The sequence below is a fragment of the Fundulus heteroclitus genome, chromosome 23, assembly GCF_011125445.2.
Source record: "Fundulus heteroclitus isolate FHET01 chromosome 23, MU-UCD_Fhet_4.1, whole genome shotgun sequence".
Lineage (NCBI taxonomy): Eukaryota > Metazoa > Chordata > Actinopteri > Cyprinodontiformes > Fundulidae > Fundulus > Fundulus heteroclitus.
The window spans coordinates 21,338,413-21,365,866 of NC_046383.1; the positions used below are offsets into that span (position 1 = coordinate 21,338,413).

At 40.4% G+C, this 27,454-nt stretch overlaps 1 protein-coding gene across 1 annotated transcript; it reads right to left on the minus strand.

The window, feature by feature from the left end:
- Positions 1 to 5,255: 5,255 nt before the first annotated feature.
- Positions 5,256 to 26,922, minus strand: bicc2 (bicaudal C homolog 2). The gene is made up of 19 exons (XM_036127071.1): positions 26,607 to 26,922; positions 21,151 to 21,194; positions 20,799 to 20,868; positions 20,579 to 20,658; positions 18,151 to 18,312; positions 17,789 to 17,842; positions 17,378 to 17,593; positions 17,031 to 17,282; positions 16,767 to 16,898; positions 16,267 to 16,456; positions 14,611 to 14,744; positions 14,314 to 14,522; positions 12,709 to 12,814; positions 12,202 to 12,241; positions 9,516 to 9,676; positions 7,075 to 7,288; positions 6,814 to 6,977; positions 6,553 to 6,652; positions 5,256 to 6,470 (listed from the first exon to the last, which is right to left on the minus strand). The coding sequence occupies exons 1-19, from the start codon at positions 26,896 to 26,898 to the stop codon at positions 6,319 to 6,321; spliced, it is 2,772 nt and encodes a 923-aa protein (XP_035982964.1). The 5' UTR covers positions 26,899 to 26,922; the 3' UTR covers positions 5,256 to 6,318.
- Positions 26,923 to 27,454: the final 532 nt, after the last annotated feature.

The window sequence follows — 27,454 nt, forward strand, 5'->3', positions numbered from 1 at the left end:
CGTGTCAATGTCCACTTGTCTCTTCTTTTCAACATCTTGCCTCATATATTGCATCTGAAGTCGTCAGAAAATCGTGTATAAAAACACATGCGCTGGCTCACTTTGAAAACCCAAAGACATTCACACAAGTTCCTCTTTCTTGTCCCTTTTCCTTTTTCTAATGCCTGGATTTCTGTGCAGTCGAACAATCAAAGCCCTCTATCAGCTCTGACCTTTTCTAGCCTTGAGAAGGCTGCATCCCCTTTTAGAGCAAGAGATAAATGGTTAGAGGAATGAAATACTCTTATCACGCTCCTCTTTCAGAGAGGAGAATGACAAAGTCAGCAGCGACCAAAAAGAACACAGAGGCCTAATGAGTGTTTTTGTAATGTCGTTGGCTAATGGGACAGCTGACCTCACTGAGCTGAAACCGCCACGCTCAGCACTTTGAAAAAAAAACATAATACCAACAATCAGGGGCTAAAAGGACAACTGAATCTTTTGGAAAGGCTTAGTCAGCAGTCCACTATGGACACTGTCAGAGCAAATTAGTAATTTGCTTCCCATGGAGCTGTAAAGGGTGCACCAACTCTGTGACTTTACCTATTCCACACTTCTGTCTCCAGGCTTCATGAATACATTTTTCAACTTAGTAAGACTTACTAATTTAGATTTTAGTCAGCTGTTTGCAGTGGCAAATTCTGACAAATTTCTCAGGGGGGCAGATGTTATGGTGAATGCTAAGATGAGCCGTTCAATTGGCGAAATATTAATAAACAGAAGTCAGATAGCTGACTTTACACTGTTGCATTGCAATGTTCAATTTGGTTTGTTGGTCAGCCACTAGATTGCAACACAACACATGAATTATGCCTACTGTACAGTATTTTTGTACAGCCAATAAGTAAAATTTTCAAATGTAATAAATTTGGTTCCACAACAGAACAGTTACACTGTTTCCATAAAACATGCTATTGTTATCTACTTTATTGGCCTCAAACTCACTGTTAGCAGCACAGTCTGCAATATTTTGCTATCATAGATACCATAGTGATATTTAGATCAGATTATATCAACATGAGCGAGCTGTAAGTATCAGTCAAGTGTGCAACAATGCGTGTGACAACATCACGTTGGGGCAAGCCCCCCAGAGGCCATAGAAATGAATTGCTGTGTCCAAAATTTGAAAAAAAAAAAAAAAGACTCTAACCATGATTGGGTATGGGAGCCCCTGGAGCGATTTTCAACTTGACTGAAATCGCCCAAAAAAGCGGGGCTTCTGGTTGGAAGTGGCTCCTGAATGTCACAGCAATATTCAGACAATATTATTAAGACTGGCAAAATAAACTCCTTTCCCTCTTTTTTTCATGTGGTTTAGGGAGGATGGTGCACTATCGCTCACTATGGGCCAGTGACCCCCGGCTGTTTGGATGGATGGATGGATGGATGGATGGATGGATGGATGGATGGATAGATAGATAGATAGATAGATAGATAGATAGATAGATAGATAGATAGATAGATAGATAGATAGATAGATAGATAGATAGATAGATAGATAGATAGATAGATAGATAGATAGATAGATAGATCATTTCTTAACCATGTCAAAAGACACATCCTATGATCATGGAAAAGATGTTAGTCTGTTTAAGAAGGGTCAAATCATTGGCATACACCAAGCAGAGAAAACATCTAAGGAGTAGATGTCTATTTTTTTTAGATCAGCAAAATAAAATGCTTATCTTACAATTTTGGAAGTTATGCACGTGAAAATACATAGGCAGTGATTTTTAAAAACTGTCCATGCATCCTGCAGGGAGTGTCACTGATAAAATCAAAGCTGGTAGTCTAGCAACAGCTATCACTGCCAGAGTTTAGACAGATTTTCAATTCAGATGATTTCTAAAAGTTATGTTGGGGAGCTAATGACTAAACCTCTGACCAAATTGGAACATCCCTAGTTTGTAAGGCTTTAAAAGTCTGGTTGCCTTGTGTCAAAAATCAATAAACAGATGGTGAACAAGCCCAAAACCCAGGAACCCAAATTTGAATTTTTTAAAATACTAATTTTCTAACTTCCTCTGGCAAAATTGCAACAATCTTTGTTGTGGCTTGTGTGAGGTTGCTGTTGACTTAAGTTGCTATGTTTTCAAGGCACTGCATACAGGCTGCAGCCTTGGCAGCAAGCAGCCATTGCCCCACTTCCCCTGCTAATCTTGTATTCTGTGAGCCAATAGCATTGACTATTGTTAATCAACTTTAACATCTAGTTTCAGAAAAGCATTTTACTCTCTTACACTTAAAAAAGGGATCTCTCACCAAACGCATGTAGCATGTCATTTACTCCTGCGGCTGCTGGAATTATAACCCTGGAGTCTCATTGATGGTTTGAATCCGGTTTACGGAAGCATGAAGTAAAGTGGTGACATTCATACACTAAAATCTATGATCACATTTTTTGATCATATGGTGATTATTTTGATCCATCTGCACATCTGTCGCAGGGTGTTCAAATTCTTCCTGTTGTTCTCGCACATACTCTGACACACATTTTCTTCTCACACACTCTTATTACAGTTTCTATTTTCTCTCTCCCTGCTCTCCTCACTTTCCTGGAGTGAGTTCCATCTTCATCACAGTAAGGGGAATGTGTGGTTATGTTTTATCCTCAGGGCGCTTCGTTGCTCTGTTTCATTTCTCTATTAGTTCCTTCGTTATTGCCCACAGATGGCCTACATGCTGGTTGGATCCTCCAAACAATCCAAATACCCCTGAAGACAGGTGATGCTTGGGCAATAGCGGTATTAGTTTTAGTGGGAGTTGGTAGGTCTTCTTTTGTATTTTTGTTGTTGATTACTGCCGCTTTTTTCTTTTTAGAAGATTTGCACTTTAAAAGGCCCATATAACCCTTTTAAGAACATTTTGGTTTTTGTTGTAGTGGGCTTGTAGCTCACAACAGTTGAATTCATTTTTGTCTGACAGTGATAAATATGTTCAAAAAAAAGTATTTTCATCATTCAGGTGACCAAGTACGCCACTCACACCAAGCAATAGCTTTTAACGATCCAGGACAGTGATGGTGGGTCATTGATTTGTATCTGACCTAGAATGCGCCTAAGAGGATGGACCTCCATGTCCTTAAAAACAGCAACACACCAGCTGCAGGTTGCTTAAGAGCGAGCCGCCAGAATTGACGGACTCCTGGATACTGCGTTCAAGTCAGCAGATGTTCACTATTGCTTGGTCAAATCAGCAGGGTATTTTTTTTTTCAAGTGCACGTGTCTACCATCAAGACTCCTGGACTCGTGTCGAAGCGTTTTCAGAAAGAGTTGAGCGAAAGTCGTGTTGCCTCCGATTTAAGCCTTTTTGCTGATGTTAAAAAAAAAAAAACGAAGGCATTGTGTAAAGTGGCAAGGCACACTGTTGATAGCTGAAAAAAGGTCTCTTCCAGTTTCCTATGGCCATGACAGGGGAAAAAAAGCAATGATTGTGACATTTCTGGCTTGAATATGAGCTCATGCTGTATGATGAAGTCAGGACGTGATGTTTCTGCGAGACCTAATAGATCAACACTGGTATACTTACATTATGGGGGAAAGCTATAACTTTCACAAAGTCTCACGTTTATCTCCAGGCCATTACCATTCTTCTCCTTGGTTAGAGCTTGTTGCATTCTGAGACTCGCTTTGATTCTGAAGCAACTTTTCATGCAGAAAACCTGCATTCAGATATAACCCACCTCCATGGTTTCTATGGTTTCTAAGGGCGCACGAGCTTTCAGTTTTTATTCCCTCTTCACAGATTTTCTTTCTCCACTGTCGCTACATGCATGCTTGACATGATGTGTAAAGTCAACGACACAATGCAGGCGTCTGTCCACTGTGGCTCTACGCTTTCAGGAGTGAATGCTGCAAGTCAAAAGCTCTATACAATCTGCTTGGTTTCCTTAGATAGAAAACTTTTTGACCTAACCTGTCCGTATGATTTGAATGAACTAATTTTGTAAAGTACCTTGAGATGACATATGTTCTGAACTGGTGATTTAAAAAACAAAAAATCCAATGGAAATTATTTTTAAATCAATAACGAGAGTCACACAAACCATTCACAAGTTCTCGCAAAGTTTACCCAAATGTAGAACAGCACAGACACCGAGACATTTTCTGCCTGAAAAAAAAAAAGTTTACCCTAAGAAAAAAAAATCACATTTGTCGCTGCTGATTGCCGTTAGATTGTGGAGTTTATTCTGTCAGAAGCCACATTAAAACTTGACGATTCCTTACCTCTGATGAAAGTGGTTGTCTAAAGGGTCCAACTCTTGATCCTCTCAAGACTTATCACACATCCAGTGCATGAACTGCAAGGTATGTTCTGACTCTCAACCCCTTTCCCTTGAAGCAAACACTACGCATCAGATTTGTCTGATTTTCTTGCGACAGGAAGCGTTTTGAAAAGATAACTCTGTTTTTAACGCCGAAGGGAAGTCCACTCTTTTCCATTTGAGGAATCACACCCACTTCTGTCACACTTTTGGGTCCTTTGGGAAAGTTTGGACGCCCACAATATCCTTTAATATCTCGCTTCGATGAGCGACTACAACCTTATGAGAAATATTTCATTTAAAAATGTTTTTATCCAGAGCACAGGGTTGTGTGTACAATAATACACCATGGTGTTTCAGACATTCAGGGTCTTTAAAAAAAACACTGATTGTATGGAAGTGTGTGAATTGCTGTAGCTGCTGGGATTTTCGTTCAGAGCTGAATCAACCAGTCGACTATTTGTGGGAAGCAAACGAAAACATTTTCAATGGTTTGACATTTTTATTTCATTGCATACATTTGGGTTTTACATGAGGGACATAGAAGGACATGCAACTGATCAGTGGATTATATATGTTGAAACTTCACCCCTCTGTTGAGTTTCAATCTAATTTGTATGAATGCATTTTGCCCGTGACAATAGGTGGTGGTAATTTATAGTACAGCTCATGAACGGTGCCACGTTTATAAAAATCAACACTATGTATCATGTTTTATGAATAGCCTTCCTCCCAGCAAGGAACTGGTTGGAAAGGAAATATGTTTTATTCAAATAACAAACTAGACGTAAAAAACCAAGAAAGCTTTGACTCTTCTGCTCGGGGCGATGCTTTGCATTTCCACCATGCAACCTTGTCACGTTCCCAGATTGCCACTTCACAAGTGAGATGTCCAAGTGGCTCACTTGTCGAGGTTCAAAGCACGGCTCTTTCTCTTTTTTTTCTTCTTCTTTTTTTTTTTTCTTGGTAGTTTTCATTCTAGACGCGCGATCACAGACCGATTTAGACCTGCTACCTCAGTGGAACGTAATTAACTACCCGACAGGATAAAACTCCAGCAGTTCTCCAGAGCCCAAGGACCAGATTTGAGTATCAGTGCTTTAAAGCCTGCCTATGTAATTGGCAGAGACATTGTAATAAGTAGGGATCATCTCTACCTAATTTGTCACAGCCCAACACTTCCTGTCACTCTCTGTGTTTCATGCTCGGCTGCCACTGAACCAGCCAGCTCGTGAAAGCCTCTGAGCAGATCAAGACCTCCTCGTGCCTGCAAGCAGACAGTTCCATGAGAATCCAAAAAAAATATTTCAAATTTGTTGATTAAATTAGATTAAGCACCACTATCTTCATGGGTGCAATGTTATGCTCATAACTAATGGTAAATGTAAATGCAATCAGTTTTGTGGCCAATGAAACAAACCGAGCCTAGAGTAACTGAAATTTAAAAAAAAAATCCTTGGTCTGATTGTGGCTGATGTATATTTCAGAATTAACAACACTTTATCCACCAGGGATTGTGCTGTTGTCAATGTTAAAACAAATCTATTTTTTTTTTTACAACACAGACGTGTGTAAAGACAGTGGGACCCCACTGCCCTCTAGTGGCATGCTTTCATTTCTGAGCACCCACACTAATCATTTAACCAAAAAAGCCCAAGAAATATCCGAAGCTAAACGTAGCATTTTCTGTACTCTACTGTATCATGTGTGTCATCTCTGCAATAAAAGCCTAAATCCACTACATTGCTTAATAAGCTTAGAAGGATTTTCTTGATCATTTACAAAATTTCCTTCTTGAAAAATATCAAATACTCGAAAGGTTCCCGTGAAGTCCAAGCTTTGGTCCTTGTCTCGAGTCGTATTTAAAAGAAAAACAAAAAGCTTTGGAATATGGCTCTAGATATAAGGCACTGGATAGAAAAATGATAAATTATGTTTGTAACATCTCTGTTTCTTGTAAGTGAATATCTGTAAGAACCTTTTTTTCCCCCACTCTGGCAGCAATACTCTGTAATCAAAAGCTCAGATCTGGTTGGTGTCTCCTCTCACCAGTGGTCACAACATCCACATCCAAGATGCGTGGCAGTCTGCCACTCGCGCCACCTTCCAGATAGTCGGCCTTCACGGGCTGGGCATCCGACGGCCTCCTTTTACTCCTTTTCAGATCTGGATGAGAAAACGAGACGTTATCAAGACGTGAAGCAAAGCTGATCTCCTGTTTCTGACTGACGGCTTCAGTTTCCCTCACCCGAGATGGCTAATAACATCTTGCGCCTGGCTCCGAAAGTGGAGACCCCTACTTCTTTCAGGTCCTCCTCAGACAGAGTGAGAAATGTCTGGTAGTCGATCTGTGTGCGTAACAGAGGATGTTCAGATCACCATGCTGATTGGAAACGCGTAAAGGTTTCGAGTGTGCACATATGACTTCTCGAACCAGTGTGCTGCACATGTAAGCGCTAACGAGCTGACTGTGAAATGAGAATCTCGTAACTCTTTGCATGTGCCTTACCTCCTGTTGTTCAAACAGGTCGATGTACTTGATTAGCCCGAGTTGGCTGAGCAGCTCGGGCAGGTCATCCATCATAAGGGGGGACGGGCTCCTCTGACTGCAGGTCGACTCCCTCCTCGTAGAGTAGGCGCTTTCGAAGAAGCAGCCACCGACTGAGTTTTCCGCTAGGTATCATAAGTGGAGTTTGAAGGATCATAAGTCGATGGGTGGAAAAAGACCGAGCAAAAAATGTGGCTCGTTTTAAAAGCAGGCGTGACTCACGTGACGTGTCGTTTCTGCTTCTGTTCAGCGAGGAGGAAAACACAGAGAAGGAGGCTTTGGAGGAAGGGAAGGCAGGTGGGGGTGTGGAGGGGGAGGATGTGGATGAGGAAGAGGGGGAGGAGGAAGAGATGAGCAGAGATGTGGATCCACGTCTCTCCCTCCAGTTCTCAGACTCGCTGCCGACACACGCCTTCCCCAACTGAGCAGTCCAGCACTGCGTGAAAAGAAAGTGACATTATTGAGTCCTATCTGCTGTTTCTGCCTTTTTGTTTCCAGGTTACAATGCAAAAATGGTTGTGAATTCTCACAAACTTGATATAATTCTTTAAAAAAAAAAAAAACAGCAACTTATGGAGTTGGTAACCAGCCAACTCTGATTGTCTGACCTGTCACTGAAAAAGTTACCAGAAAAATATGATGTAATGTTCAGTTCTGATCAGAAGGTTGCATGTACTTGTTATTTTTGGAAATTTTAGAATTTCTTAGAATTTTAATAAAATGTTTGTTTTTTTTCTGCAACAGCTTGATTCTGCAACCAGGCCTAAATATGTAAATGCTCACCCATTAATGTTTAGAATAGGCTCCTTTGTATGCTGTGGAAAAAACGGATTTTTGCGGCTTCTGGCATAATTCTGGTCAGATATTTATAACCTTTCTGGGAAGAAATGGTACAGATTATTTAAACTCGTTGGTTTTCTGGCACAGATTTAGACCATAAGTATAGTCAAGGATTTTTCAAAAGGGTTTAGGTTGGAGCCATTCCAAAAGTTTTACCTTGTCTCATCTTCCCATAAAACACTTCTCCAGAAAACATTTGGCTTTTTTAATGTAGGCAGCTGCTAACATCAGTTAAGCTTAACAAGGATGATTTTGGATAAGACGCTTCCTTCCTGGTATTCACCTTCTTGGCTCATTTTGAAGTAAACCTCAAGTCAATGTGGACGGTAACACTGGTTTTCAGCAGCTCCCATTTAATGACTGGCTTCATAACGTTGGTGTTTCCTGGACAGTTTTGGCCAGATAGTTGAAATTTGGACTCAGTTGAGTCCTCCAACTGGACAATGATCCAAAGCGCACATCCAAATTGGTTTTGGAAGGCTTGCTCTAACCTAAACTATTTTGAAAATGTGGGGATTATGGCTTTTACAAGGAAGCAGACTGCTTAAATGATCTCTGCCAATTCTGCCATGAAGAAAGTGGACATATGCAGCAACTACTTTGCAGATGGCAACAAACAGCATTTGGTTGCAGTTCAGCTTGGAAAGGGACAGTTAACAAATACTTGTACATGTGCACGCTCAAATGCATATGTATAATTTAGCCCAAAAATAATTAAAATTTGTACACCCAATACTTATTTTTAAAACAGTACTACAGTATAGTGTGCTATATTGGAAAACAGATTAAAATAAATAATTAAAAGGCCAAAAATCAATCCCAACCCCATGATGGGTGTGTGTAAACTTCTCTCAGGTATTTAATGGATATGTGTTAATTTTATTCTCGTTATTTCCTTGCAGAATCTGGGCACCCACAAAGAGTTGCCATTTGCATTGTTTAAACAAACAAAAAAACAGGAAGATTAGCTAAAAAAAAGGGTAAACAGGTTGGAACGAAAATGCTGAGCTGGCCGTGATGATATCAGATTCTGTGTAATTGAGAGTCCTAATGGGCAGCGCTTTGCTCAGATGCTTACACACATAGATGCTTCACGCTGTTGCAGGGCGATTGCAACAAATGAGGCTCCAGTGGAGTGAAACTAGCACAGAAGATTCCTCTTGAAAAACTAAATCAACAAAATGAACATACTAAAACTAAGAAAACAGACAGTGTGAATGTTAGAGTAAAAGAAAAAATCAGGACCTGCATTAAAACTATCGTAGGAATTTACAGTTTAAAGCAGAAGGTGGTACGATCTGATAAACTAGAGTACAAGAGTATCATGACCACTGTACATACAATACTCTGTGTTAGATTCACACACCCTCCAGGTCGCAGAACGTTACACTCCACCCCGAACGGCTATTTTTGGAGTATGCTGGGGGTTGGAGTGATGAAAAAACAAACATTTTCATTTATCCACCTGTTGCTTCGGCATCCTGCAGCTCGGACTACAAAACCGCTCAGAGGAATCCAAATGGCGGATTTGTAAGACTGGTAAACTGGAAGTCCATGACCTTGTTTAGCCGTTTCGCAGCAAATGCTATGACGTAATTGTTCAAAAGACATAATAGAAAACAGAGAAAACTGAACAGCTTGAAAAATATGACCCAAAAGGAATGTAAAGATATCTATGCAGCAACTAAATTAAAATTTCCTACACTCCTAGAGTTCAAGTACACAACAAATGTATTCAAGGGCTAAAAAAAGTGGATTTTGCATGATATGTCCCCTTTAATATATCTACATTTATAAAAGTGTGCTTCAAGCTCTTTTGGCACCTGCTGATTGGTGTTGGCACTCAGGTAAGGCTTGTAGCAGCGCCGGCTGATGCTACGGAGCTCCTTGATTGCCTCGGCCGGCATGGACTTGGAGAATCCGAGGCCACTCCAGGTGTCCGTCGGTGTCCGAACCTCTGTGACCACAGGCTTCCTCTGCATGGCTGTTCACCCAGTGTAACACAAGAGATAGGAGAGAAAATGTAGATAAAGCACAGCTCGTCAATGCTAATGTACTGTATATGAGGCTGGTGCTTTTGTCATCCAGTGGTTTTGCCAGAATTGAATGTAATTTGTCGCATGGTGAATTCAAGACATTATTTGCAATGTTTCGCAAATAATTGAATATGATAACATTTGCAGAAAGCTGCGCAGCTGTGGAGAAATGACTCTCATAAATATTCTAAAGATTCATATCTATCGTGAAAATCTGCATTCCATCCCCTTGGATTGAACAAAATAACGCACAAACACAGTTAAGATTGCCTGTGACCCTCAGTGGGGTTTTCCTCGACGCGCCAAATTGCTTCACAAACAGCAGCGCTTCACACAAAGTGAAATATCAAACGATTCTGACCGTCGGAACGGCATCCGTACGCGCACACGTGTATCTGCTCGAGTAAAAGGCCCCATTCATACTCCAGCATATGGGTGTTCCTGACGACTGTGAGGCAGATGGCCCATTCAGACTGCTAATTCATACTCCCATAAAACAACACAGAGGGAATTTGGTACCATTTGGCCGCAGATCTCCTCGGGATCTCTCATTCGGCATGAACGATGAGGCAACGCGTGTCTTCACTGGTGTGTATGGGTGTGTGTGTGTTTGCAGGGGTGACTGGATCCGTGTGTGTGGTGGCTGGGTTGTGTATCCAGCTCGTGTGAATTAAGTGGGAGCGCCAATGCCTCTCTATTATAACTTTGGCACAGAGCGGCCTATAAACAGCTCCCCTTTATCAGTTGTCCTGGCAGAGAGCAACTCTGAAATGAGCCTCCACTATGAAATCATTGCCTCGGCTTAAAACGTAGATGTATTGCCTTCATTACATTCTGAGATAAAGTAAAACAAATGATCCTTTTTTTTTTGTTTGATCATATATCACATGATTTAAAACATTGCTTTTACTCAGAGGAAGGGAGTTGATGTGAAAATCTTTAGTAGCCCACTTTGTCCTCAACCTCCAGAAATAAGAGTTTGGTTTCTCACAGTTTCACCTTAAATTATTCAACCTCAACTGCAAACCTACAATCATCTGTTTGCATTAAAGAAATCAAACAAGCTTGATTCAAATCGCTCAACGCCACTGATACTGCAGGTTGTTTCTCGAAATTAAAGACAAAAATGCTGCTTTTATTGACTCCTGCAGCGCAAAAAGTAGTCCACCCGCTTCCTGACAAGCATTATTAGCACTTAGCTGACAAACATCTGCTGTTCTGACCTGCTGCAGGATTCAAGACACCGTGTTCTGGCTGCGTTCCTGAGGAATCTTAGTCCACTTCTCATGACAGGATTCTCCTGTTCAATAGTATTCTAGAGTCTGTGTATTGCATCTACATTTTTGATCACACCTAAGAATGTTGAGATATCTTTAAGATATGCAGCAATGATGACCACTCTAGTGCCTTCCAGGCTATATTCTGAAACCAAGCCTTGGTGGATTAGAGGCTTACTTTGGATGTCTTTCAAAGTTAGACATGGGTTTTTCACCTCTTGTCTTGCCAGTCATGTGGCATTCATTGGTTGTGTAATTTTTTCTGGTTAATCAAGTACTTAGTAACTGATCATAACATCTGATTTGTTATTTTAAAAGTATGTATATATACTGATATATAAAGCTATGGGCAAATTCTCGTATTTTAAAGACTAAAACAAAATGAAAAAATAATACAAATAAATAACTTGATTACATAATAACAATTTCAGGCAAAAGAAAAACTTCTCCAAATATTTTTTTTTTTCAAAATAGAACTTGTGAAACCAATACTTACAGTATGTAATGTATGTATGTTAGTAAAGTACCTCCAAATTATTGGCAAAATCAGAATTTTGCCAATAAACCCAGATTGCAGTGGGGGCTTATTGGTTTTCCCTGCAACCATGAAAGTGTTGGTCAAAGAGAAGTCAAAGAGAAATAAACTGGTGGCGGTAAGTGATTCTTACCCCTAACCCTGTCCTGACCATTGACTTGGAAACCCTGAAATATTTTCTAAACGGTAAATGCACCATACCAGCTAATGCTAACAAAAACAGTCATCAGTGTGGAAGCTGTTACAGCGGGAAAAAGACTCAAAGTTAGGTCACCTCAGGATCAGTGAGATATGTAAAAAAAAAAAATAAAGCAATTTAGCTACTTTGCTAGTTCCTGCTTTTTTAAGTTGTTTTGAGCACCACATATGATACAGTGCTGACTGCCACAGTAATTGACTTCTTATTTTATTTTATTTTTAGTTCAATCTTTGTCTGGATTTGGTAATGTCGGCAATGTTTTGGAAATCTTAGATACAAGGCAAGGTTCTGTATGTTCTACGGAAAAGAGAGAGAGAAACCTTTAAAGTTAGTAATGCTAACTTCACTAATCCTGTTTATCCCTAATATGAAATGCTAATAAATCTCCAAATGATTTGAGTTTTAAATGAGTAAATCCCTTTTTACCTAAAGTAAAAAAAAAAAACATTTAAAAGCACTAACCTCTTGTTGCAAGTAGTTTCTTCTTCTCATAGTCATAATCCTACAAAGCAAACAGCAAATAAAAAAGGTAAATAAGGCATGAAATAGATTTTTTTTTCCCATGGGTTTGCCCAGGATAGACAGCAGGAACCTGATTTACCGGAGAAATGAGCCTTCACTTGAAACTTCCTACTGTTGTGACAGTAAACTTGTTAATCCACCACGCAGTAACATTTAGAAGCGGGAAGGCAAACAAGAGTGGAAGGAAACGGACACAGAAATCAATTCCCAAATCAAATTCCAACCTGATCGAGGATATGAAACCCAATGAATGTTATAACAGCCTGCGTGAAACGTTCCTGCTATTTTCAGCTTATCTTGTCAACTTCTGTTGGCGTAAAAAGCCTCCTCTCTTTCATCCTCTGTGCCACGGGGCTAGGCTAGATTTGATTGTCGGTCCACAGAGAATTACCCATAACCAAGTTGTTGTCGACTCGAGAAAAGGCTGCAGTTTCTGCTTTTCCTCACCTCAGCCTTAGATGAGTCAGCGTGAACATTTTGAGCCCGAGGAGCAGTTCTCCTCAGGCTGGTTCGCCGCTCGCTCCACCCTCCCTCCATCTCTGTGCTCAGCAACCTGACACATTCAGGACACACACACACACACACACACGGTGGGACGAGTGATAATATATGCGACATCTGAAGCCTTGTTATTCATTTACAGATTTATAGTGTAAGCACGCATACAATATGAACTTGTTGATGCTTTGTCACGTAAACAACCCCAAACCTGAAAAGGGTTTCTGATTGGGATTTTGGGTGATGGACCAACACAGAAAAGTCAACAATTGTGAAATGGAGAGGAAATAATTCATGGTTTCAAGAATTGTTTACAAGTACAAATCTAAAAAGGGTTGGATTATTTTTTTCCAGCCTTTATTCTGAAACCACTGAATGAAATTCAGTGCAACCAACCACATTCCTTCAGACTCACAGTTCCATAACAGCTGGATGGATGTTATGGGTCATTGGCCAGCCGGAGGGTAAACCTCTCCCAGACGTGTATCACCTTGTATTTATAGCTCTATCTACTGGTCAAAAGATTCAACCCACCTGTCCCCACTGAGAAAAAAGCCAACCCACAGCATGATGCTGCCAACACATTTCATGTTGGCGATGATGTGTTCAGGGTGACCTACAATGTTAATGTCCCGTCTCGCCGAGCTTTTTGCATGTATTCCGAAAAGCTCACTTTTAATCGGAGTACCTTAATGCTGTATCCATATATGGCTTATGGCAAACTCCTATTTACATTTCTTAAGCAGAAAACCAACGTTTCCACGTTGGTTTTCTTCTTCTTCATTAGGGCAGAGTTGAGAGTGTCCAAATCTAGCTGTCCTGTTGACAGATTCTTCCACCTGAGCTGTTGACTCTGCAGATCTCAGATTTATGCTCTCCTGCCCCCGGCCTGTCAGGTTAGGTGATCTGCCAAGTCTTTGTGAATTTGCAGTTGTGCTACACTCGATCCCTTATTGGATGAATAGCTGAATATTGATCAGTGAGATGTTGAAATTATCTTAAAAATATTTGTTTTTATAACCTAACCCTTGCTTCTCTGTAACTTTATCCCTGACCAATCTGCTGTGTTCCAGTTTGTTCACCAATGTTCTTTAACGTACTTCCGAGGCCTTCACAGAACAGCTGTATTTATACTAAGATTAAATTTAGGGTGACTTATAAAAGCAATTTGGTACACTAAATTTTCTGTATGGGTATCAGATTAAAGGGGAACTGACAACACATGGATACGCCACATTAAAGGACTCAGCAACATCTGTTAGATAAAGAGATTTTACCGATTAGCAAGAATCAGAGTTTCTGAACAGATCTGATACATGCAGGTGTTTTTTTATGCTTATATTAATTGTGCTGCAGTGGGTAAAATTAATCTTTTCAGTGATGACTCATCCTCCATCTGGTTACAACATCTTGGCTTCCATAAGGTTGAAGATTTAATCTATAATTTATAATTCTGCGTTTTATGTAAATTAGATTTTCACATTTTTTTTTTTTATTTAGTGAAAAACATATTGAGGAGTAAATGAAACCAGCACAATACCAGTGAGTGCTCACCTGTATGTTAGCGCCTGCCCTGTGGAGTGGCGTCTGCCCTGGCCGTGCGTTTTGGTGATTTCTGCACTCTGGAGACTTCCTCTCCTACCGTTCAGAGCCATCCTGCTGATGTTACTGTTTACGGCGTCGCACGCCTCAGATGGTGACATCCTTACGACCTCCGTGCCCTCTTCCTCTGATTGGTCTGACTGATACTCATTTTCAAGGATCTGTGGAAGAGGTCAGAAACACATTTTGGATTCTGTGGGGATTTTTCTGCCTTTTTTTTTGTAGCCTTGAACACGGACAGTGACTCACCTTTTCCAGCTGGCAACTGTCTGTTCCCTTCAGCCCTGCCCTGCCCTCGTCAGCTGGAGAAGTGAGGCCTGGTGGAGGCGAAGGGTGACGTTTAGTACCAGTCAGCACCTCTGTGGTTTGAGCAGGTGCAGAGCCTGATCGGGAAGGTGAGAAATATGCATAGATCATTATTTCAGTGTGATCAAGCTATCGCAGTGCGCACAGGATTACTTAGTGAGGGCTTGGTGCACTAGACAGACATGTTTGCTGGTGCAAAACCTTAACTAATCCTCAACCTCTTTCCTGGGAAGGAATGTTTTCTCTTTGAAGGAAATTCATTCATTCTTGCGTTCATCCATTAAATATAGATTAGTAACTTGTTCGGCAGGTGGTCCATCAGAATGATATTTTGGGATGCATTCATGCAGTGATCCTTTTTGACTTTTTCCACATAAGTCTTTTGGATCATGTGACATTCAAAGAGTTTTGACAATCAGGCTGTGTCAACTAGGTTACCTGATGGGTTATTTTTTAGTTCTATTACAGTTGTCTGTACTTGTCTTTTGTTGCTCTGAAAAATCTGTTTCCTGGTTTATAATTTTTTGTTACCAGTATTTTTCTTACATCTGTTTATGAGTTTTGTTTCTCTCTCACTGGTCTTTATTCCCAGATGCTCTGCTAATGTTTTCCTCTGGCACAAATGCAGTGCCAGAGGAGATGAAATCTATTTAAGCCTTGTTCCTGTTATGCTTTTGCATGGAGTGACTCTCTGTGTCCTTTATAGAGTGAAGTACCAGCACTCAAAATGCGGACAACAAGCAACCCATGGGGAGACTGAGGGTTTTAAGGGAATTAAATCACGGTGGGTGAAGGTTCAGGGTAACATAATGGCAACAAGCTTGCGGCATTTACATCTCCACTGGTTGTCTCAGTTCCTCACTAAATATGTGTCGTATTATTCATGTTAGTCTTAGCGGCTACTTTAGTTTTGTTTTTGCCAAATACTGCAGCTCTGTTCCAGATCCATTTGAGTGAAAAGTGGTGGTGGTTTTTGCATGGATGGTGACCCGGGTGAGCCACTTTGGTTGGCATCCTCCCACCCAGTAACCCACTTAAAGCCAAAAACACACCCACCACTTCCCCAGAGGAACCCTCTGAAAAGCAGCAGGTAATCTGTTATACTAACCAGAATTCACTAATTAAATGAACCAAATTAAGACCACTCAAAATGATTAGCCTATTCAGCTCTTTATGTTGACAAACTGCCTTGAATAATCTCTGGTGAGTATAGAATACAGCAGTTGAGGTTGGATTAGTTTGGTCTTTTGGAAATTGAGCTGAAGATGACCAAATGCAGTCAAGTTTCCTTAAAAACTGTAAAACTGCTCATCAGTACAGCGCTGAATCTGAAGATGCAATTGCAATGCAGCTTTCAGTATAATTAAAGCCAGCTGTGGTGTACTGCAATATTTTCTTGCACTGCATAGAGACGATCCCTATTCAACATAATAAGCAATAGGAAACTTTGTCAAGGTATCAGTTTGTTTATTTTTTCATGTTACGACTGTGGGTTAGCTGTAGATTTCTTAAATTGTTAAAGTTTATAGACGAAGCGTTTTTACACCTGTATAATATTTGAATTGCTGGACATCTGCACATTATTTTGTGTAAACTTACCCTGTTCAGAGAGATGAAGCTGCTGCAGCAAAATGTCGAGCCAATAGTTTGCCAGCCCGCCACCAGGTGACATGAGATCAGGGCTCACCGTGGTTACCACTGCAGTCTCGCAGGAATCGAGTCCCAGGAGCAGACGGCGGGCTTCATAAATGCAGGAGATGTTCCTTTCCAGACCCTTCACCACCACTGACTGATAAATAAACATCAGCACCGATATTTTCCGCATCAGCATTCAACCCACTGCAGCAGATGGATCTAAAACAGTGAATGAATGTACATCCAAATTCATAGCAAAGAGAATTTACCAAAATAAATAAACAAATAAATATTTCAAATAACTATTTTTTCTTAACAGAGCCATTGCAAATAAGCAATCAAAACACCCTCAGCCTGGTCCCAGACTGAATGTAGTTTTAAAAACATGGAGCTGAGAGCCAACAAACCCACTGAATTATTTTGTATCATTATTTTTAATGGTATCTCATGCAAATTACATTCACCTTGCTGGTCTGTTTCGCTTTGGGCTTGACACAAATGAAGACTCCGAGGTTTTGCATCATCTGAGTCAGATTGCAAGGATCTCCCTCCCCATCTTCACGCATGTCAAACATCAAACACACGGGCAGGCAATCCTAGATGTGTGCAAATGTGTTTCACAGTAAATTAAAAAAAACTACAACAACACAGGAACAATAGTGGTTATCTGGGAACTGTCGCAGAAGCAAACATGATAGAGAAACAACAAAAGAAAGGCGTGCGTGTACCATGAGCTGCCGCCGAGCCAGACAGACTCCATCAGGGCTGCCCTGGATGAGCAGCGAGGGGGGGCTTTGAGGAGCGCTAAGGTCTGGCAGGATGATTTGGGTCTGGGTTTTGTGCATAACACTCAGAAAGTTGGCGCCATTCTGTCCCAACAGGAAGAGATGCTGCTGAGCAGTGACATCCAGCTGGCTGCTCACTATCCCCCCTGGGGCCTCTGACCCAAGCAGGAGCTCCATCAGGATGCACGTCGCCTTCTGTCGGGCAGATGATAGATTTACACACACAAGTCTTAATATGGACTGATACAAGATTTCCGCGGTGTGTGAAGAGTGCTGTAGGTGAAAGTAACCTTGACAGCAGCTGCGTGCCCGTGCAGCCCCCAAACTGTGCAGGAACTTCCATAAAAGGTTGTCTGGGCTTGAGGCAGTGGTGGCACAGCCCTGAAGCTCACGCTGACCCCTAAGCTCTGCGCCACCTGCTGGATAAGTGGAGAGCCTGCATCTGGCAGAGCCTGGGGTACCAGGCTGACTGGCAGGTCAAAGGTCAGTGACAGCGGCTGGAGGTCCTACAGCAGGATAAAGACAAAGAAAAGATGGCTGTCGACCCAAGACAGACTGCAGAAAATCTTGGCATTTTGACAAAGAAGCGGTATTATTTGTACTTGTCATCCCATTGATTGCAGTATTGATCCGTGTATCTGACGGCAGTGAAGAACCGAGTGTTGAGATAAATAAAGTCCCTGCTTAGATTGACTACTTACCCTTATCCTCCTCCTGGCTTCTTCCACCCCTTCTATGGGCCCAGCAATAGAAACCTGAAAAATAATAAGAACAATGCCTCTAACTACATTTATTTACTAGATATATTTAACCTCCATGCCAGTGTACGGTCTCTTTTCATTAACCTGCTATTTCTGTATTTAAATGTTTTTTGGTCTGTGTTTTCATTAGACGTTAGTAAAAAAAAAAAATAAAAAAATCAAAATGAACACAAAAAAGGTTTGAAACCATTGGTCTGGGTGCAAATAATCTATAGGACATGTTTCACTCAGTGAATTGAGTTACTGAAATAAATGAACTTTTTATTAAAAGTCTAATTTCTTAAATATTGCTGGCTTTCAACCTGATTGCTCTTCTCTCCTGCTGCGTTGTGACGATTGGAGTCAGGGAAGTGGATGTGACAGCATGTGGCCTCCATCACCTTCTTTATGTTCCCACCACCTTTTCCAATGACATGGGAATGCTCTGTGAAGGCCACGTCCATCTTCAGCGTCACCTTGTTCACCTGTTAGTCACACAAGCCAAGGACTGCATGCTCAGTTTGGGGCAGAAATTTTGGAAACTTCCTCTTAAGCACCTAAAAAAATTAGATTTAAGGATGGAAAAACACTTAAAACTAGGGCTGTCAGTATTAATGCATTATTAACGCATTATCTTTGGTACACCATAACAACGTCAATTTTTTTGTCACCCTTAATCACGCGTAAAAGCACACAGACTGTTCCCTAGTGTTTTTTTTTTCCTCCCGCAGTGCTCTTCGGGCTGTTTCTTTTACCCTCGGCGCTTTCCGTAGTTCCAAGAATGCTAGAGACCGTAGCAAAATAGACACGCGCTCACTGTTGCCAAGTCTGCTTATTTCATACAACTTTGGGCTTATTTTTTCTAAAATTGCTTGTAAATTTCATGAGTCGTAAGTTGCGTTTTTTTAGTTTGTTTCTGAAAGTGAAATCACTTATTTGGGCTCTAAAATAAGTGACGATAAACATGAGTTATAAACAGACCTGCTTGTGTTACAGACACTTCAAGTACAATCAGCTGAAATATCCCTCCGCCTCATTATGCGCTGAAGCGCATCCTCCACTAAGCTGACATAGGAGCTGACGGGAGTAAAGGCAGAGAGAGCAATGATGCCCATATTTTCTGCAGTTTACGGAGCAAAAGTGCAAAAGGTGAAAGTAGATTACGTGGTGCAGATCACCATTTTGAGCAGAGATTGGTTCTGAAGATGAGTTTTTTACTCGCGGATAACATTCCAGAACCCAACCCATAGACCATATGCTTGAAATGCTTATTAATTTGTTGTCTTTGTATTCGACAAACTAAGGCTGAATCACGTGGCCAAATGAAGTTTCTAGAGTTACAGTGTCAGGACATAAAGCTGTGCTAAACAGTTATCTTTCAAGGGTTTTAAGCTCCTGGCACAGTTGCAAGCAAGTGTAAGACTCTAGAATGACCTGGAAATGTTAAACCTTTTTCTAGACTTTCAAAAAAATGTGTGTATGAACGTGGATATAAACAGCATGCAAAAATATAGGAATAAGTTATTGTTGTTGGTGTGAAAGCTCAGGATTAGATGTGTTTGACAGAGTGAAAAAATGAACAATAAAACTTGTGACTTTATTGAAATGTAAAATCGGTAGTAATTTATATGTATATGCGTAATACCATGTTTATATTTGTTTAGGAGGCAAAAAATATTTCGGCATGAAAATAGGTATTTATTTACACATTTGTTTACACGTTGTGTAAACATCAGGGTGTTATGATTAGCGATTTAGCCGTTATTGGCCAGAGTTTAACATTTTATGGCACAAGGATGTTTTCATTCCAATTCTGAAAAGTACTTGAAAAATAAAAAATAAAAATAATCTTTGTACAAGCATGTTTTGTATTAGTGTCATTTATTGCAAAATAGCATATTAAATTGCCCAAGTAGGCTTTTACACTTTCAGAAATAAAAGGATAAAATATGCGATTAATTTGCAATTAATCTTGAGTTAACTATTGAAATTATGCGATTAATCGCTATTAAAATTTTTAATCGTTTGACAGCCCCACTTAAAACACATTAACTTTAATAACATTATGATTGCTGACAAGTAAAGTGAATCACACTGATTTTCTCTCCCTCATGGTACCTGTTAGTGGGTGGTATATATTAGGCAACAATCCAACGTCCTTTAAATATGTGTGTCCGAAGCAGGAAAAATTAGCAAGTATAAAGGACTTGAGAAAGTTTAATGAGGATCAAATTGCAATGACAGGATCACAGGGTCAGAGCCTTTCCAAAACAACAGATCATGTGAGGTTCTCTGGTCAGAATCAATCAAAACTGGTCAAAGGAAGGAGCAGCAATGTGCTCATGGGTGGCCAAGATTCATTGATGTAGGTTTAGAGTGAACACTGAATCATTTTGTCAGATCCAACAGACAAGCTACCGTAGCTCAAATGGCTGAAGAAGTTAATGTTGCTTCTGATAGACAGGTGTCAAAATACACCACATTTTGTTGCATGTGGAGCTGCATGGCGGCAGGAGAGTCAGGGCAACGTTCCAATGGGAAAGCTTGGATCCTGGCATCCAGGTGGACCTAAACGTGGTGTATATTAGCGCAACATGAAATGCAATCACTGTATAATTGAAGTAATTCAGTCTCATGAACGTCACCGTTAGTTATCACATCAGACCTCCAGGGATGTAGTTAAATCTATTCTTTGAGGAGTTAGTGCAGTCGTTCTGCTACAAAGCAAGACTATCAGTTGACAGCTCTCACCTTGGTTTCTAGCACTTCCAGTATCTTCTTTTTGGCTTCCATAACGTTGGTTCTCTTCCCTTCCACCTTCACATGCGGGTCTAGGAGGAAATCACAGACAATTCTCAAACATTTGCTTGTACTGCAGTAAATAGACAGCGGTCATTATATAATAGAGGGTTACAGACCATGAGAGGAAAAGTATCTCACTGGTTTGAACAGAGTATAAAGACTTTGGCACCTTTCTTTGACTTGGCTCCAATCTTTAGTTTGGATGGCCATTTCACCTGAGTGCCAGTTTCCCTCATTACCTGTGAGAGATTAGACGAGAAGCAAAGCAGACACTCTCATTGTATGCACAATTAGGAAACACACCTACACACAGTCACTCAGACAGAGGAGATTGCTCCGTTCTGGGGACACAAAGGCCCATTTGCATTTCAAAGACTGCAATTATCATCTCCATAAAAAGTGTAAAGGCTGGCACAGAGTTTGAAGCAAATATTGAAACTAGATATTTTCAATGATCTGTGAACTGGTGAGTGTTTTTATGGGTTTGATTATAAGAGGGTTTTCAAAGGAGGCTGACTCACTCGCTCGAAAAACTTTTCTCCCGTCTCTCCTCCTTGTTCTGGAGCTGGAAAAAAAAACACAGACAACATTTTAAGTTTGGAGAATTTATTTTCTAAATGCTTTCCAAAACAAACACAAGTAATTTTGTTATGGTGCAGTACATTTCACCCCCAGACCAGGCTGTGACTCAGTGGGAAGAGTGAGAATTATTTTACCTGTATTTCTTCCGTTATTTAAGCTTTATTTATACAGGTTATCTCACTAAGATCCAAGATCTAACTTTCAAGACAGACCTATTTGAGACAGTAAAAAAATTACAAAAAGTTACAAAAAAATTTAAATGATTAAAAAAATACAACATAGATTAAATAAACAAATAAAATATGCCCTAAAGACAAGAGCTGATTTTGTTGGAAGATTTCTCCTATTTTCTTTAGATATATTATTAAAGGAGCACTGAAGGAGGGAAGTCTGTGGTTGGACCGTTTCAGTGACATGTAGGAGGATATATAAGATGGGAACAATCCAAGGATAGCTTTATAGGTGAAAAAGTACCAATGGATGTATAATGATGGCTGGCTGGCATAAGAAAATAAAGTACTGCAATGAGAAAAGAGTGTAAACTCTCTTAAAGTATTGCAGAATGCTTTGTTATGGACAGCATCAAACATATATAAAGAGGTTGCAGATACATTTATATAAACAATATCATTGTAATCCAAGAGAGGCAAGACGGTCTTTAAGACCAGATGCTTCTCACAAGGTTCCATCTTGTGGCAACTCCTATTCAATATCTACATGTTCCCCTTAGTTCAGATTATAACTAACAAAAAGATCAGTTTCCTTAACTATGCGGATGACACACCGCTATTCATTACAATGTCACCAGGTGACCATAAACCTGTTATAGCTAGATGCATAGAAGAAATCAATACATGGATTGGCATATCTTTTTCAGCCAAATAAAAACAAAACTTAAAGGATCTATAAGTAAGTAAAATCAACCTAAATCCTTGTCATTTGTCACCTGGAAAATAACATTCCCTATAAACAATCAGTTCTCTCTATGAACAATGCCTTTGTCAAGTTTTTCTCATTTCAAACCTAGAGGTACGGGAAGGAACTACTTGGGTGCAGTGTGCAGCTCTTGTTTACTTCCTGGTTCCTGAGCAAATTGTAGCAGAATTCCCAGGGTTCCCAGAACAGAACGCAGCTTTTGGTATTTTATTTTGTCAAAAAAGTAGCAGCCTGCAAACATGGAAGTCAGTAAGAGAAGAGGACCAGAAATAGAACTAAATGCAATATAATATGCCAATATGGAGGTAAAAATTCAGTTGAGCTTCACACCAACTTTGGACCGTTAAGTAATTGCCGGGTCTTGGTGAAAGCCATTGTGTATGTGTTGTTCCAATTTAAAACATTAGGTGTCATTATTTATTATTGTTCCTTTAAGTAATATTTTTTGGTCCAGAGGAGGATCAATCAAGAGTTAGCACTCTGCTATGTAAGCAGAACTGCAGGCCAGCTGTGGTTCCTGAACTTTCTGGCAGAATGAAAACAACCTTGGAGAAAGAGGGAAGCTGGACTCTGGCACAATGACAACAATTCTGGCTGGTTTGTAATCGCCATTGAGAAGTACCAGTGAAATTTTAAGAAAAACAAGAGTCTTCCTGCCCAAAAACAAATGCTATTATCAGAACAACCTTCATTTATCCAGGATGTTAGGTAAACAAGACACTCTGTGACCTGGAACAGAGTGCTACTGAACAGCCTGATAACGTTCGATCACTATCAGACTTTGGTTGTGAGAGCTATCTGCCATAGTTAACAGACTAACACACACACATGATTACACTAAATCACACAGGCACACACACGCACTCACTCTGCTGCTTTCTCTTTCAGCTGTAGTGACAGAAAGGTCAGATCAGAGACCTCAGGTTGTAGCTTTATGAATAGAAGTAATTAAGCTTAGAATCTTTAGCGATGAAGTTTGTTCCAGTCAAACTTAATTATGAATAGAAACAATTTTCCCATTTTAGCTGTGGTTTAGAAAGGTCAGATCAGACCTTAAGTTGTAGCTTTGAGGACTTTGTTAATATATGAGTATAAACAATAAAGCTTTGAATTGTTAGTGATGAAGCTCGTTCCAATGAAACAATGAAACAAAATAAGTTACTCTAGTGATAGCTTTAGAAAAGTTGGACAAACTCACTTTAGATCAAAAATCCCCAAGGACATAGGCTACTTAGATTATTTCTTATGAATATAAACAATTAAGTCTTTCTGTATGTTTGTTATTGCACGAAAGAAACTTAATCAAATATTTATTTATCTTATTTATATTAATGTAATGTTTGTTTTTCCTATGTCTGTAATGTTTTTCTGTTCGTTTACAGCACTTTCAATCATCTTGTTACTGAAAAGTGCTAAATAAATAATTTTGCTTTGCCTTGCCTTGAAGGATATTTCTGGGATTAAAGTCCTAATGTCCCAGCAGAATCTTGAAAAACATCTCAATGCATTTATTTTTAGTTGAATTGATTACTGCAACAGTGTCCTTACAGGTCTGCCTAAAAAGTCAATTACACAACTGAAGCTGATCCAGAATTCTGCTGCCCACGTCCTCACTAAAACTAAGAAAGTAGAGCACATCAGCCCAGTTCTGAAGTATTTACAATGGCTCCCTGTATCTCAGAGAATAGACTTAAAAATACATCTGTTAGTCTATAAATCACTGAATGACTTAGCACCTAAATACATAACAGTTTTGCTGTCAGTGTATTAACCTCCCAGACCACTCAGACCAGGGATGTCAAACTAATTTCTATACTGGGACCCTTTGGCATCATGAAGTCATTAAAAAGGCCTGTATAGATGACAATTTTGATTTCATAATTTCATTCCAGTTTACATAAAAATGTAAAACAAAATCACAATAACGTAAAATTAGCACCCTTAGGCCCAATTTAAACAGTTTATCTTCAAAAAAAATATTGGGATCAGTTACACTTTAAACTCATCATTCTGCATCACTTTTTTTCTTTGTGGGCATTTCTGTGTTGTTTTAATGGGTTGCGGAAAAGCTGACATCTAGTGGCAGCACGCTGTTACTACACAGTTAAAAGAAAATCAACATTCTCTACAGGAGGCACAGTTTTAGCCACTTTACACACTTTAATATGCCTCTACTTTATGACATAACATGCCGTTTTTGGCTTTTGAGGGCCGGATAAATTGCCTTGATGTGCCAGATTTGGCCCCCGGGCCTTGAGTTTGACACATGTGACTTCTGATTCAAGCCTACTCTGCATACCTTGAATCAGAACCAAACATGGAGAAGCAGCATTTAGTTCCTATGCTGCACTTATCTGGAACAAGCTTCCAGAAAACTGTAAAAGTTGAAATCCTAAGTTCTTTTAAACCAAGATTAAAAACACATTTGTTTAGGATTGCCTTTGAGTGTTTTAGTTAAGCTGTTAACTGAAACATCAATAGTTTAAGTTTGTAGTCCAACTGTTGTTTATTAAATCATTAATATTTGTTTTTAGTTTTTGTTTTCATCGTCACATGTTTTAATCATGTAAAGCACTTTGCACTGTTCTTCTACTGAAATGTGCTGTACAAATAAACTTGCCTTGTCTTCCTTCCACTGAGAGGAAATCAATAACTGTGTCTGAAGAAGACCCCTGGATCTTCAACTTCTTCACATCATGTTCAACATGTGATTTAAATGAATACGTGATTTCAGTGGCACTTGATGTTATTTTATGGAAGGAATAGATTGCAGGAAACTTTCTTTGTGTTGGCAAACACCAGGACCTTTGTCTTATCAGCATTTAAGTTAGATTAAATAAAGTAAAACTAAGGACAGCAGCGACTGTTTTTGTATGGCAGCAAACAATAGAACCATCAGCATAAAAATGCTTGAATCGGTAACACTTTCACCGACACTGTTTACATAAATTGAAAACAGTTTGCAGTTACAGTTGTCTTGCAGCTGAAAACATGGGGGTTATATTCCAACTTCTTAACAGCCACATGTTGACGTGCCCTGGGGCAAGGTACTACAAGCTGCCTGCTGATCAATGCATTAGTGTAGGAATTTGTGTGTTTTGAACGTGCACATGGTTCTAGTGCCGAAGTGCTTTGTGTAAAGTACTTCTGCACAGACAGGAAAACAAGAAAAGCACAGTTACGATTGTCTGCTGCATATCTTTCAAGTCAGCAATATTCCCTATAATTATGCAGGTCTTAACAAGATCATACCATTTTCATATGAAAGATAATTTTCCATTGGCCTTATGTTGTGTAACATTTTTCGGTAATTTCGGATTTTCTGTTGCTCTGAAACATTCAAATTGACAGTATAAATACCGTAAAGGTATCCCTCTGTTTGCGTTGAATCTACAATGTAGAGTTCCACTTTCAGCATTGAATTAATTAAATTGATTAGAATTTATGATATAGTTTCTGGACAGGTCGGGGACATAACACTGCAAAGTAGTGTATGAGACAGGTAAAGGGTTGGCATCTCCTTGTTGTCCCGTTCACAGGGCAACTTTTCAGAACATAACGTGTGTTCAACGTCAACATTGCTGAAACTTTGCCAAGCAAGTGGAACAAGGGGTCGCTGGAAACACATCCAAGTTTAAAAGGCCATCGCTCCATGGTGACATTTGAAGGATTCAAGGGGAGCCTCCTCAGTAACACCCCCCCCCCCCCCCTCCTTGTCATCGCTATGGGTTACACAGGCCAGAGCTGAGGAATGGGAAGAAAACAGAGCGAGAGAGTGGCGCATCAGGAAGACAACCACACATCAGCTTTGAGACAGTAAATCACTTTAATGGCTTGTGCTGATTTAAAGACCTCCCAGTTTTTTAAAAGGAAAAAAATACCATGACACAAAAAACACTATGTAATTCAGGGTGAATTGCAACGTGACAGAAAAGTATGAGAAACATCACAGCTCAAACCAATGCAGTTCAAACAGTCACACACAATCCAAGCTGCAAACACATTAAAGGCAAGTGACAGCCGTCGCAGCTGATTCGGTTTAAGCGCCGCGCCATCATGAGCAAACATGATCTCCAGTTGCCGCACACAAGTCGCAGAGTTTCCCCAGTGATGCCAGGGAGGCATTTGTCATGAAGCTGCCAAGAGGCAATAACTAAGAGCGGCAGTTACCTCTGCTTCCCAGACAGAGAGGATAAAAAGCGAAAAGGGGCCCCTGAATGCATAAGCCAACACAGGTCATAAATCACAAAGCTACAGCAACAGGAGTTTAATGCGTGGAATTTAGTGATGGCAACAACAAGCAGCTGGAGGCAAGTGACAGGCGCCGGTTCAGGTGGATAACGGGAGCCAACCCACAGGAGGACCGTGACAGACGACAAAAAGAGCAACCTGCTGCTTAGCAGACAGAGCATGAAGATGTGAAGATTACAAAAACAACTAAGGAAGCCATCACACTCACCATACAGCATGGTTTCAAGCTTCTTCCTGTCAATCCTGAACCTCTCCTCCACCCACTCCGGATCCAAACTTTGCCCTTTGGCGTCATCTCTAGCACAGCTTTCTCCTTCCTGCTCCTCTTCCTCATTCTCCTTTTCCTCTCTGGGATCAGATTTTGCTGCTGAGTCCGGTTCTAAGCTGGTCTCCAGTTCAGGCTGCTGGGGTGATGTGATGGCCAAAGAAACAGACGAGCTCCTCTCCATGATGTTGGTGGTAGCTGTAGCAGGAATTAGCCCTTGTCTGTGTTTGAGCATGTGTGTGACCAAGGAGACAGCCTGAGTGAGAGAAAAAGGGGGAAAGGGGCCAGAATACCCCCCCTACTCCTTCTTTAACCACCCCACCCCTTTTCCTTAATTTAGTGGACAAACCCTTTCAAGCTGTTTACGGCACTGGGGAATTTGTTGCCATGGCTTTAATTGCATGGATGCTCAAGATAACCTATTTGTTTTTTAAGCAAAAGCTCCTCCGAAATTGCCAACTCTAGAGTCCTTCAGCTCACGACAAATCCAAAGTAGCCCAAAGTTCAGTGCCACTCAGAGGATCTGGATGTAACTTGAAGTCCCAGCTCATAGAGCCGAACACACTCACGAAATGCATCTTCACAGCAGCAAACCCAGCTAACAAAACAAACACGTCGTCCAGCACACCGCTTCCCCTCTGCTGTCTTCTGCACCCCGCTCTAAACAGAGAACATCAGATCTCAGAGGTCTGAATGAAGAGAAGCAGAGAGGTTTACCTTTTTCACACTTTTTACGTTTACAGTGCAATTAAATTTGGGCCAGATGGCATGACTTGAACGTTAATGTTCAC